We start from the raw sequence: 17,621 nt of genomic DNA, 5'->3' as shown, positions 1-17,621 counted from the left end.
GAAACTCTGAATTTAGAACTCACTGGCCTGGAAGAGACAGTGGGGGACTGTGGGTACAATTAAAAACTATTGGAAAGGCCTTGTAACTTCTTGGACGGGTAAACCAAGGGCCAAATCACAGAGAAATGCCACATGATTTGCCTTAAATTTGGAGACCAAATGTTGAAGTGTTAGAAGCAGTGTCAAGTGTGGGTGGATGCCAAAGGCTGGACTGCTGTGGGGAGAGCAGGGGTATAGGTGACAGGAGGACGATGGGTTAGGCACTCAGCAAGGGACACAAGATGTCATTTAGGAGGGATAAGGTCAAGAGAAGTAAAACTCCTAATAGCATATGGAAAGTTGTCAGGAAGTCCACTTCAAGTGTTCTCACCATAGAAACAACAAGATGTTTTTCAGGTAATACCTACATTTATTAGCTGTATTTAGCCATTCCATAATATATATATATATATATATATATACATATATATATATATATATATATACATATATATATAGTAAATCATCATGATTTGCATCATAAAAATATACAGTATTCATTTATGCATTAGAAAATATTAAAGAAAACATTAAACAGAAGCCTAAAAAAATCAGTTGTATATCTGCATGCTGGCAGTGAAAAATCTGAAAAATGGAAACAAGGAAAGAATTCCACTAACATTATAGTAAAAAGGATGGAGCACTATTCACCAAGAATGTTTAGTACTGTACATTCAACTTTTGCTGAAAGGAACTGAAGAAACCTATAATACATAAGCAATCATATAAATATGACAAGGGACAAATATAACACCCTTTAATATGTTGCAGAGTATACAGAAGAAGTGATTTTCATGACCTGATCAACAATTATTATTATTACTATTTGTGGAAAGAAACAATACACTTTAGCCAAGGTATTATGTTACATTTTAGTTTTGCAAGACATTGCTGTTGTTTTTATTGTTTGTTTGTTTTTTCTTGTTTGTTTGTTTTACATTTGAGCATAATACAGCATCTCCTGTCAAAGCAGATACTAGCTTGGATAGTGGTGGGACCATTATACTTTCTCCCTTTTAAATTCTCATTGCCTTGGTTTAAGAATGCTAACCAAATGTCTCTTGAAATATAACAGATTTATGAAATCTTCCTTGTCTTTGTTCACACATTTGAGAATAGCTCATTCACTTACATTACACATGCCAATTATGTGAACAAAGACCAATGCCATTTTTTACCTGTAATGGATATGGTATATTTGGAAACCAACCAACCAGTTTTATCCATGTTGCTTGTGAGAGTGTCACATACACCTAGTAGTTTTGGTTACAGCACATGGACCCTACTGTTTCTTTGTTCCTTTGTTGAATGTTGGTATGTACATTCCAACAATGACACATCCATCACACAGAATCTCTAGCCATTTTACAATGTGAATTTTAGAAGTTTGTGTTGAAACTGTAGTCATAGACCCTCTTCATTTTTTTTTCATCATTGTTGGTTTCAGAAAACACTCATGGTATCTACACCTCGGAGTTTCATATTTCCAAAGTGTACCAGCATGTGATAACCACTGAGGAAACAACACACTGTGGTTGTAGACTCTTTACCTCTTGAAGCCCACAAGTCTATAGCTTGTAAACAAATAACCACAAGGAACAACATAGTGGAGTTTGTCAGGCAACAGTGCAATCTACTGTACTGCACTATGCAGTGTATTTTGTCCCAGTGTCCTGTTTGTTCGTTATTTTAGAACATTGATCATTTGAAATTCAGTGCATTTCCTTAAGTGACATAATAATCCTGGAAAATATTTTATATATCAGTTATGTACATGATTGATTGTTCAGTTGAACATTTAGTGAAAGTAACTTTGCAATAATGTTTATGCTATTTTTCACAATGAATTTAAAAGTATTTTCAAATGCTCTAATCATTCACCTATCAATTTTTTAAATTTTAGCAATGTAACTCAAAACAACTAGCATTTATTTCAAAGTTACCACAAATGATATATTTATTGCTCAATTTAAGTTGATGTCAGTGTACTATATAAGATGATATGACGTAAGAAGTTAAAGACGGTGAATCATTTTTCTCGAAACTTTGTTTTTATTACACATTATACAAACTTTCATATTTTTCATAGATTACGGATAGATACCTATTTCTTTTATTTTTGTTGATGTATTTTATAATTCTGAGTGGTTATTAATTAATATTGTTAGCTTATGTACTACATAGGATCTAAATGAAGTCTTGGGATGTGTCTGGTAAAGGTTTGGCTGAGTTTTGTTTTTAAGAAAAAGTGAAAAACAAAGCTCCTTTGGAAAATAGCAGTCAGCTGAATAAAATGGCCAATTTTTTGATATTTTATTGGACCATAATCACACTTAAAGAACCTTTTAAAAACAAAAAAGAAAACAAATGTTTTAAAAGTGCCTATAAGTTGAAAATGTGAAATATCTTTCAAAGAAAAATAAAATTGATTTTTTTTTCAGTCGATTTAACACAAATAACTGAAAGAGTGTGCATTCATGCAGCTAACTCAATTTTGGTTTTCCTTTTTTTGTTTATTCAGAAACCAGAAATGAAAGATGAACTTTCTTGCCTTTTAAAGCGTATTCAAACAGTCGGTCAGTTTAGAGTGCCTTCCTCTAGCAGAAGTACATACTATTTTACCACTTAAGGGTCGGTACAGCTGTGTAGGCATTGGATGTCACTTTGTTTCTGATCAATTATGTGTGCTTGAAACATATTCATAATTTCATTTGACTTGTAATTCCTAGAAAATATGGCTCAGTGAATATTATGAAAATGTGTCTTGGATGACCACACCTTTAGCTTTTCCACAATTAAGGTTTGAATCAAAATTGTGTGTTGAGAATTCAGGTGGTGATTACCTAAGCCTAGTGTGGTCTGTTAATGGATTTTTCCCTTAGGAATCTGCAAAAGGCAGCATAGGCTTCCTGGTTGTCGTGACTGCTGGTTTTATGATCTTGGGCAAGTGACCTAATCTCTCCACTTTTTTTTTTCTTATCTATAAAATTAGAATAATAATCACATTCATTAAAGATGACATAGAAAATTCTTTAGTCTTGTTCTTATATTCTTTTTTTTTTCCTTTAAGATTTATTTCCATTGAAAAGGCAGACTTCCTGAGAGGAGAGACAGAAAGAGCCTCCCTCCATTGGTTCACTCCCCAAGTGACTGCAACGGCCAGAGCTGAGCTAATCTGAAGACAGGAGCCAGAACATTCTCCAGGTCTTCCACGTAGGTGCAGGGTCGCAAGGCTTTGGGCCATTACTGCTTTCCCAGGCCACAAGCAGGGAGCTGGATGAGAAGTGGACAAAAACGGGTGCCCAAATGGTATTCTGGTGCATGCAAAGTGGAGGATTAGCCAATCGAAGCTATTGCTCTGGGCCCTCCTTATATTCTTTCACTAAAATAATTTTCTTGAAATTTCTCTGAAAATAAATATTAACAACTTCGCTCTTCCACCTGAATGTGAATGCTGAGCATTCCGTTAATAAGTTATGCTCACTTGCTCTTCATGTTTCTTTTTTTGCCGTTTCCTACTAGCCTCTTAAGAGTCATTCATTGTTTTAGTTAGCACACTGTGGGGGCTGCTGTGGGCAGTGCTGACGTTCCAATGCTCTGCTTCCAATCTGGTTCCTGCTGTCGGTGTGGGGAAAAGCAACAGAGGATGACCCAAGTGCTTGAGCCCCCGCTGCCCCAGAAGAAGCTCCTGGCTCCTGGCTTCTGCCTGGCCCAGTTCCAGCAGTTACAGCCATTTGGGGAGTGAACCAGCAGATGTAAATTTCTCTCTTTGTCTCTCCCTTTCTGTGACTTTATAATAAGTAACTAAAAAAAAAAAAAAAAAAAAGAGTTCAATGCAATCAATAAACAAAATTTTAAAAAGAGTTAATATTTAACAACAAAGTGCTTTTAATCATTTTAAATCAGTTTGAAGAAATACTACTTTAGCTATTCACTGAATCAAGGGAAAATACTGTTTTAACTTATGATTATTTTCAAAATTAGACTTTGATTATTTTCATTTTTCTTAATTACTGAAGGAAATTCCATGTAAGCTATAGTGATTTTTTGTTTGCTTGTTTTCCTTCATTTATTTAAATTGGTAATACTCATTCAGGAAGGTTCTTTTGAAAGTACTTTTGTAACTCCGGCACTCTAGTTGTAATGTGTACTGATTTGTGTCACATTTTTATTTTAGCAACGTAGTAACAAGATATATCAATGTGACACTGGTAAAATAAATTATTTCATCTTTGAAAGTTTGTGGAAGTCCTAACAAATAAGATGAGTGAATGAATTTCTACATGGTACTTGTCTTTTGATAAAAGTTGCTTTAGGTCTTTAACATAAATATATAACTATAAAATGAGGAGAGTTGGGGATATTTTTTAAAGGAGTTTTTTTTTTTTGGCCTTAGCTTTCTATTTTAAATACTTTTCTTATATCATCTTCAGTTCACTGAATTTTTATCACATACTTGTTAATAAAATGTGGTTTTGTTACTGATTATGAAAAATGGATTTAAACTTTTTTTAGCTAGTCTCTAACACATGAGGTCAGTCTTTAACCAAGAAAGATATCATGAGATTTGCTTTCATTATTTTGTGTGCTTTGAAATTCATTTACATTGTTTTCTGAGAGACATACATTCTGTGGATCAGTGTGACTTCACTGAGTCATGCTTGTAGTTTACACAGAAATGGTTTATATTGAATACAGTTTGCATTCCATTTCTAAATTAGTAGGACAGTCTATCTCAATTAGAAAAACTAGCTTTGAATGTCACTGAGTATAAATTAATAATTTAATGAGACAGTATACTGAGAAAAAAGCAAAATTTTGTTTGTGAAACATCGAGAATTATAGAATTAAATAGACTGATTTTAATCAAAATGATTTTGATCAAAAACACTGGTGGTTACAATTACTTAACGGCACTTGGCTGTGTTTTAGTTTTAATTGATTCAGCTATCTCATTTAAACACTGGCTTAACGCACATGACTGGATCTGTTTGTCTGCCACAGGGAATAAGTTCCCGTGTGTGAGCAGATTACATATTCAGTCACAGACATCTGTCAACACTTCACGCACGACGCCAATTGTTAGTCACTGGAAGAGCCAAAGAATCAGATTTCTCTCTACAGTTTTGTTGAATGTTGCATGGTATGTTTAATGATGATCTGAAATGTACTAGCTTCTTCTAAAGGAGATTTTAGATACTAAAAGGAAGAGAAGTCATGTTGAATTTTTATTGTAGTTACAGTCTCTGAAAACAGCAAATTTGTCACCATAGCAATTCTCTTTCAACCACAAGCTTCTTATGAGCCAGTATGGTAATCTGAAATTTTAATGTGGAAAATCAATATTTATCCATCATTTGGACCTCTGAATGATGGTACTTCTAACAGCTCATAGAAGAATAGAATTACAAGTGACTTGGTATTGGCACGGACTTTTTGGTGCAAAAAATATTTTTCATAATATGTGGGAAATATGTAATCTGAAAAAAAGCTATGCGTTTCAAACCATTTCTGCTCCAACATAACCTCATGTCATTACTCAGTATTTTCCTGAATGAGTTTTGAGGGAGTCTTTTTCTTACCTCCCGCTTCTTCAGACACATGCGCCGGCAGTCCAGTAGAGAACCCTGACTGGAGGCAGTTGGACTCCTCAGCCTTCCTCTCCAGGCATTGTCAGTAAAGCTGCCGATCACAATGTAATCGCAAAACCTCACTGTAGATTTCCCTTCAATTGATTGTATCCCTAGTGGGATGATTGGGCACCATTTTTCCCCCTTTTTCCCAAGAAAACGCTTTCCACTGGAGCTTTCTCGGTTGTACTCACTAGAGGAAATGCTTGGTTATTGTATTTGATCAGAGGTATTTTTTTCGGCTTGCAGGTGGCTATCAGTGCTGGATCTTTAACAGCAAAACAATACCCTTGTGCCTGAGAAAGCGGCTCAAGTTATAACGTTTACAGCTTTCATCTGGCTAGAAGAAGAAAACAGACTTGATCAGCACCAGGGGTTTCTCAGGCGAATAGGGAAACTTCCAGTTATTCCTTCTTTTGTGCTGTTACAGAGAACTTCCCTAAGTGTGGCAGGCTTCTCTCATTGTTGGGAACGTGCACCCTCATTCACCTGTCCTTGGGTTTCTTGCTGCCTGGAGGGTTGTTTGTCTACTCTGGCCTGCTGTTCTATGTCTGAGTTCTCCAGCAGGCTCCCTCTGCAGGCTGCAATTGATGAGACACGGGAAAGCGGGAAGAGAAGGGGAAGCTGTGACATCCACGCCCCCATTCCCCATCCTTTCCCACCCGTGCCCCTCCAGGAAGCATTCTGGCAGACGTGCTGTCACTCCCGCGGCTCTGACCCGGCAAGGACGTCCTGCAGCTCCAGCTCGCCTTGGTTGAACACGGATTCTTCTTCCCGTGTCTGTCCAGCCTGGGGTGCTGGTGGATTCCTGCTGTTCCTCATTCTCTGACTTAACACTGAAATCGCCGGTTTGTCTTTTCAGCTTCTTCATCAGAATGAATTCACGTGATTTAATACTTACTGTGGTTTCCATTCTCCTGATTAGACCCTCAATGGACGCCTCTTCCTTCCTGCACTATTCTGGGTTTCTTACGCGAAAGCACATTTAAGAGAACAGAACTGGTATTTATTTCCTTTCAGCGTATCTTGTAACAGTGAGTTGCACCGTTCCAGGCCTTTGTGGTAAACTCCAGAGAGGTTTACCATGGGGACAGACCGGCATCTTTCTCCCCACATTAGGGAATCTTTCTCTGGTAAGGTGGAAAGTCCAAAGGTGGCAAAGGCTCAGTTACTTGGCTCAGATGAGGGGAGACTGATTTGTGAAATTAAGATCTAGGCACTTTTTACTCTGAGCTGTGGCTTCTGACCGAGCCCCGTAAATGAGAATGTGAGGCTAGGGGGTTTCCACTGCAAAAGTGAGTCCCAGCCATACATGCTAAACCAAAAAGGAGAGAAGAAACAGATTTTTTAAAAAATTTTTAAAAAAATTTTAAAGAGTAGCAGGACAGTTCTATAACTTTTTTGGGGGGGAAATTCCACAAAATAAAAAAAAAATGCATGCTAGCATGTTCTTTGGAGCTAAAAGTTTTGTTGCCGTTCCTTTAATTTGTAGTATGACATTTTCAACTTTAAAAGGGGGAATAATTTGATGATTTTGTTTTAGAGCGTCAGATCAAGAGCCCATTGGAGATGTCACTTGGCTTGGATATATAGTCTTTTGTCTTGGGCCAGTGGTCTTTAAAATCACTGCTTTTGAGAATTAAAGTTGTGGGATCTGTGCTGTGGTGTATCAGGTAGAGCCCCAGCCTGCAGTGTTCGCATCCCATCCATGTGCCGGTTTGAATTCCAGCTGCTTCCCTTCCCATCCAGCTCCCTGCGGATACACCTGGGAAAGCAGAAGCTGGATTCCTTTCATGTGAAGAGAACCAGCAGAACAGAAGCTCCTGGTTCCTAGCTTTACTCTGGTCCAGCCCCTGCCACTGTGGCCATTTGGAGAGTGAACAAGCAGATGAACCATCTTTCTCTCCTAACCTGTAACTCTCCCTTTCAAATATGTTTTTTTTTTATGGAAAATTAAAATGTCTGATATTTTTGGCCCTTTAAGAGCTGATGTGAATCAATTCTATGAACTGTTTTTTTTTTTTCATTTAAAGCTCTCTGAACTGGTATGAGTACATATTCAATCCAATTAAATAAGGAACTCTCTCCTTGCTTGCATTCACATTTGACTTAATTTACCCTTAAGTTATTTAAACTTTGATTTTTTTTTTCTTATTTAAGTGAAACAGTGTGAACATTTTCTTTTTTAATTGAAGCGAAATTCTGATTCTTAGCTCCTGCTGGGTAAAAAAGTGACAGAGCTCTTTAGAGCTGCTAACTTTAAGTGCTGTTTGTAGTTAGTTAGAAGCTGTAGAAATCTTCTGTGGAAAAAAGAAAAAGGATCTGGTGGTAAGAAGAGTTCTAGAAAAAGTCAATTAGAGACTGTGCTGCCTGCCAGAGTGGAGGAGGAGGAGCAGATCATCCATTCTGAATTGTTAGAGGAAGAAGCAGAAATCCAATTAACAAACTCACATTTCTGCAGCAGAAGACGGTGATTAGAATTTTGGTGAACCACTCAAAAATCCTGCCATACACATCAAAGCTCTGACAACTCACAGAGGCTGTTTTTATTTTTTTTTTTAAGAAAAGTTCTTCATTTTTAAGAACAAACATGTAAACAGAGAATTCATTATGCTTCTTATTCTGGGTTGACCTTTAATCGTGTAAGATGAGAATAGGGGTTTTTGTTGTTATTTAATATGTACATATATATAGTGAAGATTATATTCAAATGGAACACTTTTACAAGCATGTACCATCAGAGCCACTGATCCTATGCTTGGTGTAATTCAGAGAAATAGCACCGATTTCTGGAAACATAAACAAATGAAAGTATCCCCAATATCTTTTTGTTGGTTGCAAAGACATTTACTTCATAATAAGCTTATAATAAGTGCATTTGCCTTACCCAGTACTGTGCTAAGCACCAGTGACACAAAAAGGAATAGGGCATGGTTCTGAACTGTTGTTGCTTGCCTGCAAGTCTAGTGGCACATGCAAATAACTAGACTGAATTATAAAGCAGTGTGATTATCGAGAGGATGGAAGAATGAGAAACACTGCCACGTGCTTGCTGCGTAGCCTTCTGGAACTGTTTAGGGGGCTGTGAGGGCTGAATCGTGCTGTGACGGGCTCAGAAATGAAGCCTCAGGAAGCTGGCCACACTTGCTGCATCATGCTTCATGAAAGCATGTAAACCTGCATATTAATTTCATCAGTTAATCGACAATATATTTTTATTCCCAACTTGTTAAACTGCTATTTGTATTTAACCCCAAATTCAATGTATTAACTTATAGTTAACATGATTCTTTATGAAACTTAGTAGTGTAAATACCATTACACTAAATTTTCACGACATCTCTGGATGTCTAGGCATTTCAGACCTAGCGTATTTAGCTATCTTTCCTAGCTGTCCCCAACTGTCCTAATTAGTTGCAGCACTACCTCCCGGGTGCTCCTGTCAAAATCCTTGGGGTTGTCCTTGAGTCCCTTTCCATGTCCCATCAACTTATTTGTTAAACAGTTTTTATGGATTCTATTTGACATGTATCAGCAATCAAATCTCCTCATACTGCTTTCACCTGCTGTCACTGTGATGTACAGAAATTAAGTGGTCACTACAGCATAAGTTGGGGGTAGTCCCTTGGCTCAACTTTGAAGATATCCAATGAGGTACCCATTTCCCGCACTGGAGTGCCTGGGTTAGATTTCTGGGTTAGATTCCTGGCTACTGATTCTAGCTTCCTATCAGTGCAGGGGCAACAGTGATGGTTCAAGTTGTTGAGTTTCAGACCCTTACTTCTGAGATGTGAATGGGGTCTCTGGCTTTGGCCCACCATGGTTCTACTAACTGCAGGTGTTTGGGGGAAAAATCAGTGGATGAGAGCTCTTTTACTTTTTGTCTGCCTCCCTACTTCTTGAGTTGAATAATATTAACAATGAGTAATAATAATAATTAGATTGCAGGATAGTCTCCTCCCAATGAGTCCCCAGATATCTCATTGTAGAGCAGAAGCTGAAATCCCTGCTGTGACCTGCAAGGTCTCATTTAGTGTGCACTTCCTCCTTGGCCATGTGTCCTACTTGTCTCTCTTCCATTCACTCTACTGCAACACCACTGGCTCCTAGATAGTATAAAACTCTAGGCTAGCTTTCATCTCAGGTTTTGTTGTTGTTGTTGTCCTTTGCTGTGCCCAGAACATTGAACAAATTTGTGTGTTCCTGCATTTTAAAATCTTTTTGATTTGAACATCCTATCAGATCATTCAGATCATCCTTACCTGCCTGTTTTGAAGTACAGTCCATCTTCTTTCTCTGTCTCATCCATCCATCATGCCTTGCTTTATTTTTCTCTATATAATTTTTTTATCTTGCCCAAAGTAGTAATCCTATGGCTAGGGATTTTGTTGGTTCTCACTGCTATTTTTGGTATCTAAAACTGTTCCTAATAAATAATAGCTATGCAATTAATGGTTACTGATTACATGAATAATATCTTCTGCATCTTTTAGCATGTGATTAAAGTAGTTGATCTTTATACATTATTGTTAGCCATCCAATGGCTGGGTTTAAATACCACATGTCCTGCAGTACAGAAGTGGTTCCAAGTCCAGCCTGGGGCTGTCTGTATATCTTTTTCAGAAACATTAATATTTTGCTCTTTCCCAAGCCAATTAAATCAGAATCGAAAGATGAAACTAGGCATCAGTGACTTTTAAAAAATTCTCCAGGTGACCCTAATGTAGCTCAAGATAAGAGCCAGGTGTTCAGGAAACATTTGAATGAGTGTGAGTGAATGCATCAGGAGGCACCGCAACTGCCACACCAGGAACTCAGATTGGGACTGACTGGAGCATGAAGATTAGATTTCAGATGCTCATGAGGAGAGATCGTTTCTGAGCAGCGTAGCATAGCCAGGATTGATGGGGAGAGGGAAAGGACAGAGCAGGGGTGCCGAGGAAATGGAGAGGTCAAAGAGAGAGTTTCTATGCAGATTGAGTACCGGGGTGAGGAACCTATTTTCTGCCAGTGGTCATTTGGGAATTTGTAACATCATTCTCATGTTGTATGAAATTATCTACTTAAAAATTAGACTGCTAAAGGCTGGCTAATCCTCTGTATGCAAGTGCCAGCAACCCACATGGACACTCAACATGAAGTGGGTGCTCCACTTCGTATCCAGCACCCTGCTTAAGGCCTGGGAAGGCATTGGAGCATGGCCAAAAGGTTTGGGACCCTGCAACCATGTGGGGAGGCCTGGAAGAAGCTCCTGGCTCTTGGCTTCAGGCCAGCTCAACTCTAACTGTTGCATACATTTGGGAGTGAACCAGGGGATGGGAAATCATTTCTCTGTCTCTTCTTCTGTCTGTAAATTTGCATCTCTAATAAAAAGCGATGAATCTTTTAAAAAAATTAGTCTGCTAAAGATCTGTTGAATTCTGAGTCTCACCTGCAGTTATCTTGGCAAGGTCAGACTAAATGGTTCTGTAGCTTTTTACAGCCCACAGTCCAACCGTCCAACTGTTCTCTCTGGTACAGTGCAGCAGGAGGAAAGGCCTGGCCTTGCTGTCCGGGCAGCTCTTGCTAGCCAGTGATTCCTGCTTAAAGGTCCCAGATAGGTTTTTGAACTGAATAGTTAATGATTTGTATTAAGGCAAGTATACAATGCTATCTCTTTTTATGTTCTCTCTCTCTCTCTCTCTCTCTCTCTCTAAAGTAATCAAGATGGCTTTTGGGGTGGGAAGGATGAGATTTTAAACATGTAGCTCAATAAGTGGAACAGATAGGAGAACAGACCCTTTCAACTTATCAGAGTAAAATTATGTCAGAGTAGCTTCAGACTAATAAGCAGTTTACTGAGCACTGTGAGAACAAGTTTTCAAGATTTTGGAAAGAGACTTGAGCTGTCCAGTTTTCAGAGAGCGGAGGGCCTTGGCTTGGAAGCTAGCTCTGAGAAGCCAGGCAGAAGAGGGGCTTGGAGGCAGAGCAGAATGTAAATAAACTGATAATTGTGTGAGATCTGGTAGAGGATATGCACAGCTACATAGGTCTTGGAAGACAGAAAGACAGAAACCCAGTGTGGGTAAGCTATCGCTGGAATCTCTAGGTGAAGTGCCTGAGAATGACTTTGTGGGTTCCACGGCTCTGCACATCCTACTTTTTCTTTGTGCTAGCAAATTTCATTGTCTGCTATTTCGTAAAACTATTTAAAAGCTTTTGTGTTCCATTCCTGTGTTCTCCTTGGAACGGACTGAGGAGGATTTGGCTGATATCCTAAGCATGGCTGAGCTTTTGAGTACCGTTTTTATGAATGTCAGCCTTAACAGCGCTGGGCTTTCAGTCTGGTTGATGAGTAGAAGCAGTGTCCTTCCTGTCTAATCAAGTTCTTCTCCAAGTATAGACATCAGACCCTGTCAAGGTCTAGAAGTCTTTCTGTGCTTGGAATAGAAATTCTCTCTGCCCCTTGCTTTCCATTCTCAGGAGTTTTTTGTTTTGTTTTGTTTGTTTGTTTTTAATAACAACAACAAAATTCTCCTTCATCCCCTTCTGTTATGAATGGGCCTCTGTTGTCTTTCTGTGGCCCTTGTCCCACTGTGCCTTTGCCACACCTCTGGTCTCATGTTGACAGCCTGGCAGTGTCCTGCTCCTCTCCAGCCCTGAAATTGCTTCTCCCAACACTGATCCTCTTAACTCATGGTTTTGGTCTCAAAGATGATTACTGGTGCTCAGATTCTTAGGCCCAATAAAGCCAATATGTGCAGAGCTGATGAAAGTAATGTAGTTGCTAATTTGACATTAGATAACTTTAACTATATATAAGTTTCTTTTTGAAGTTTTTTTTTTTCTATTTATTTGAAAAGACGAGTTATATATTGAGAACACACACGCAGATGTCACTTTTGCTGGTTTTTACCCCAAATGGCCTCAACCACCAAGGGTGGGCCAAGCTGTTGCTAGGAACCTAGAGCTTTACACAGGTCTCCCACATGGATGCAGGGATCCAAACACTTAGGTTATCTGCTGCTGCTTGCCAAGGACCGTTAGCAGAGAAATCTGAAGTGGAATAGCTGGGACTAGAACCAATGCCTTTATGAGATGTCAGTGTTACAGGTGGGAGGCCTAACTTGCTAACTCACAACACTGGCCACTATGCCAGTGTTTTATTTATTTTGGAAATTTTTACCTCTAGCTGGTCTAACATAAATCATCCACATTGGCCTTAAGCAGTGTAACATCCGTGCTGTCTTTCCTGAGAAATCCGCTCACTCTTTTGTTGGTGCATCCAATGTAACCAGTCTGTGTGTTTGAGGCCCTGTTATAGTTTGGAATTTTTTCAGGGTCTTAAGAAGATTTGGAAGCCATTTGAAGTCTTTTTATAAATCTCCAAGCCTGTGTTTCCTAGGTAACATTTTATATTAAAGTATATATGGCCATACCAATCATTGACTAATTTTAGACTTTAACATGAATTGGTTAAAATCTGTATTTTTTTTTCTAATAAAAGAAATGTTAAAGTGAAGTGTGATTACCCACATTCTACATTCTGACTTGAGTTTCTTACTAAAATGTTTGAAAATTAAACTAAAGCATTTGGAAGATCTTGGTCATAAGGCGCTGCTTATTTAAGTCTTCTGCGATTTGTAAAACCCAAGACTACCGTAAAATTATAAGGCAAGTAAATGTAATTAAAATATCAGTTTCTGTTTCACACTAGGATGGATTATTTTGGGTAGTTTTTCATGGGACACTGGAGGGCGCTATTATGAAATTCCCAGTGCAAACAAAGGAATATGGTGAATCTGACACAACTGTTAGTGAAGTTTTGAATAAAGTGCTACATACCATAGAGGCACTGTGTCTATCTTGTAATGCTGCTGGTTATTGGAATTAGCTCCCTGCAACTATCCTTGGTAGTTCCAATGGAGTTGACCAGACTGGTCGTAGAGAAGACCATGGGAATGGAGGCTGAGGCTGTCAGCTCATAGAGAGATGAGCCTAAATTGAATTCAAGAGTGAAATACTTGGTCTGGCACCATAGCCTAGTGGTTAAAAGTCCTTGCTTTGCCCGTGGTGAGATCCCATATGGGCGCCGGTTTGTGTCCTGGTTGCTGCACTTCCAATCCAGCTCCCTGCTTGTGGCCTGGGAAAGCAGTTGAGGATGGTCCAAGGACTTGGGACCCTGCACCCACATGGGGGACGGGAAGGAAGCTCCTGGCTCCTGGTTTTGGATCAGCTCCGTACTGGCTGTTGGGGCCACTAGGGGAGTGAACCAGTGGACTGAAGATTTTTCTCTGTCCTTCTCCGTGAATCTGCTTTTTCAATAAAAAATAAATAAATCTTTGTTTTAAAAAGTAGAGTTGGGCCCGGCGCGGTGGCGCAAGTGGTTAAAGGTCCTCGCCTTGCACGCCCGGGATCCCATATGGGTGGCGGTTCTAATCCCGGCAGCCCCGCTTCCCATCCAGCTCCCTGCCTGTGGCCTGGGAAAGCAGTCGAGGACGGCCCAAACCTTTGGGAACCTGCACCCACGTGGGAGACCCGGAAGAGGCTCCTGGCTTCGGATCGGCATAGTATCGGCCCATTGCGCTCACTTGGGGAGTGAATCATCGGATGGAAGATCTTCCTCTCTGTCTCTCCTCTCTGTACATCCGCCTTTCCAATAACAAAATAATAAAAATAAATCTTTAAAAATAAAAAATAGAGTAAAATATTGCAAAATCCCAGTAAAACTCTGGATGTCAGAGCTGAAGTGAACCTGTTTCTTACTGGGTGCAGCTGTGCAATGTTTGAAGGCGAAACATTTCACTTCCCCACATAACTACAGTGCGCTAGTACCCACACTCAGGGTGTTGGTGCCGCCTTACACCAAGGAGGAGGTGGGGACGCAGGGTTGTAAAAGGTTAAAGAGTTAAGTAAACCTGAATTTTGTCATGTCTACATGTTTAGTGGAAATGGAACTTTCTGCTGTAGATTAGTTCTATAAGGTATCTTTGAGTTTTGGCAAGTCAATAAAATAGTTTCCTCTTGCTAACATCTGCCTTCCTGTGCACTGTACTGTACTTAAGTATCAGCTATGCCTTGCAAGCCTGGACTGGCACCCAAACAATTTTAAATTTTCTACAGTGCTTTTATTGTGTGTATTCTCCATCTTCTGATTGATGAACTGATTTTTTTTCTCATTGTGGTAAAATATTTGGTTTACTGTTTTAACTATTTTAAGCGTTTAGTTCAGTGCCATTAAGCACATTCAAACTGTTCTGATGAAGAGCTACTGCATATGGCAGGAAACAAAAACAGTAGGCAAAGAATTCAAATAGAAAGAACTGAATTGGAAGCTGTGTTAGAGTCCCGGGTTTGGAGATATTTCAGTTTTATACCTCTCTGGACACTATAAAAAGGGCAATTAAGGAAATGCAGTGATGCCACTTATGTTTGTGTGTTATGCATAGCTGTATTTTACAGTTCACATATGCATACGATTTTATAAGGAAAAATTTTCCATAATATTCAGGTTCAGTAGTCATGCATCAGTGTTCTCATACAACCCCATGGGTCCATTTAATATATTTATTTCTATCTTGGCTCTAGCACCAGTATGGGCCTGCCAGAGGAGCTTGAGGCCAGCAAGCTGCCCAGTACCTGCAGCTCACGCCAGGGGCTTGGTTCTTTACATGTTACCACAGCATTCCGTCTATAACGGTGATGAATAACTTCCTAAACTAGCTGTAAAATTGTAGTTTTATTTAAAAAAAAATGATTTTCAGTTAGAAAGTAGAAGTATACACAGCTTTACTGAGGGGACAGAACTAAGAGGAGTACTAAGAGCAGATTTAATAGGGGCTTAGATTGTTGGCGTGTGTGAGTTCATCTTTCCTTGATCAAGAATAAGAAAGCTGGACCAGTGAAATCACTATGTCCGTTTCTTTGGCCCCAGTGCAAAATCTCATGAAAAACAAAAATACTCCTTAATGGTACAGTACACAGTGGTGATGGTTCCCTTTGGATTATATACATAAGATATCAATAAGATATCTCTGAGTGAAGTGTTTATTAATATTCCATGTCTAAAAAATGCTCATGTGTAAGTTGTATTAAAATATGAAAATAAGTTTCTGAAATGGATTAATGTAGACTGAACAATCTCATCAAATTGTAGGCCTATATAATATCTTCATCAGTTCTGTACCTATTAGACAACAAGTTACTAACATTTGACTTTTGTGATATGTTAATAAAACATGCTTTATGTAATACTATTCATATGTATATGATAGATTTCTATATTTAGTTTTAACTTACTATGTAAGATATTTCATTAGTAACATGTTAAAAATTCTGCAGTGGTACTCAAATATTGTATCATGAAACTCTGCTTTGTATTAAACTGCAATTATAATGCTTTAAAATTTGTGTGACGCTTATCTTTTTTTCTGTTTTATTTTACTGAATTCATTAGCTGAGAAACCTTTCCAGCTTGGACCTACGTCATATCACTGAACTGGATAATGAAACTGTGATGGAAATTGTCAAGAGGTGCAAAAATCTTAGCTCTCTCAATCTCTGCCTGAACTGGATCATAAATGACAGGTAACCATTGTGACGTCTTAAAACACGTTTCCAGACAGGAACATGTCGCAAGTGCTAATTACCATTGTAGCACACTATCTCAACCTTGAGTAAAATTGAATGCAGCTGTGCCTTTTTAAATTGATTTAAAAATTTTGACAGCCATCCAAATCTTGTCTATTTTTAATGCATCAGTTGGTTGTGAGTGCATCAAGCTTTTCATGTTCTTTAATGCAAATATTTGCCTAAACAATTATAACTAGAGTTGTCTGTTGAATTTTATCTCATTGACTACCCAGGATGTATTACTTGTCATATTGACAATCTTGCAACTTCTTTGGTTGATGTTGTTGTGCATTTGCGAAGGAAAATGATTCTGAGAAACTGTCCCAAGCATTCTATTTTTAGGGCCTTTAGGCAGATGACATTTTATTCTCTGTATAAATAGAATTTGTTTAGAAAATGGAAATCATGTGGTGAACAGTTTAATATATTGTATAAACTTTTTAAAAGGAGAAATCTTAGAAATAATGGTAAGTCTGTTTTTTTTTCTTTGCAATATTGCATGAAGGAAAAAAAGAAGATAAAGGAAATCCCTTGAAAGTTTATTTTTATAATGGAAAAAACTATCTAGTAGCTCTAGTGTTAACTAATAAGTTCAGATAGTCCTGTAAATCTAGAGATGAGCCAGGACTCTTGCACAGTAACTTCAAAAACATTTTTTTTTTAAAAAGATGAGTCACCAATAATATTTCGCTTTAAAACAGAAAGCACTACTTCAGCTAAAATTAGATCCCGCTAGGGTTGAAATCTTTTCAAGCAATTTATTGATTTTGTGTCAGATCATGTTTTAAGGCGTCCTTCCCTTACTTTTTCTTTTTCCACTGTAAATATAAAATCACGTAGACTTGATTTTCTCCAACTATGTTAAGTTCTAGTGATATTTTGTTAAATTATGTTCATTTACATTTCTTAACTTTTCCTAAAACAATTTACTAATGTGGACTGGGGCACATTATCATCATTTGAAATAATGTTTGCAATATAAAATGTTCAAAGTATGAAGAATTTTGATGTCATTTTCGGAAGTAAAATTCTCTAATCAATATTATTCTATACAGGCAAGTATATTACATTTTAGTTAATCTTTGGAAAGTTTTCCATAAAAAAAATAATGCATATAAATAAGTCAGCTTTATCCCGTGGAACTTAAGTGTCTAGTCACCTTTATCCTGTGGATTTTAAGTGTCTAGAAGTAGCTTAATGTTGAGAAAATTTTTTAGTAATCCGTTGAAGCAAGTGGAGAAAATTTTGTTCTACAAAATGCTCGTATTTCACACTGGCTTTTTCTGCATCCCTGACCTGTATGGGAAAGTCAGTCATTGGAGAGTCTGCAGATAGGGGGAT

General features: G+C 38.2%; 1 protein-coding gene across 1 annotated transcript in view; it reads left to right on the top strand.

Annotated features, from left to right (window-relative positions):
* FBXL17 (F-box and leucine rich repeat protein 17) overlaps nt 1-17,621 on the top strand; it is a 409,923-nt gene that overhangs the window by 116,735 nt on the left and 275,567 nt on the right. The window contains exon 6 of the mRNA XM_040986132.1: nt 16,105-16,235. Within this exon, the coding sequence (XP_040842066.1) occupies nt 16,105-16,235 (131 nt within the window). The remainder of the gene's footprint in view (nt 1-16,104; nt 16,236-17,621) is intronic.

Source organism: Ochotona curzoniae, unplaced genomic scaffold, assembly GCF_017591425.1.
Source record: "Ochotona curzoniae isolate NIBS_2020 unplaced genomic scaffold, NIBS_Ocur_1.0 contig_4501, whole genome shotgun sequence".
NCBI lineage: Eukaryota > Metazoa > Chordata > Mammalia > Lagomorpha > Ochotonidae > Ochotona > Ochotona curzoniae.
The sequence above is the reverse complement of the archived record's forward strand: the minus strand, read 5'-3'. Positions and strand labels throughout refer to the sequence as shown.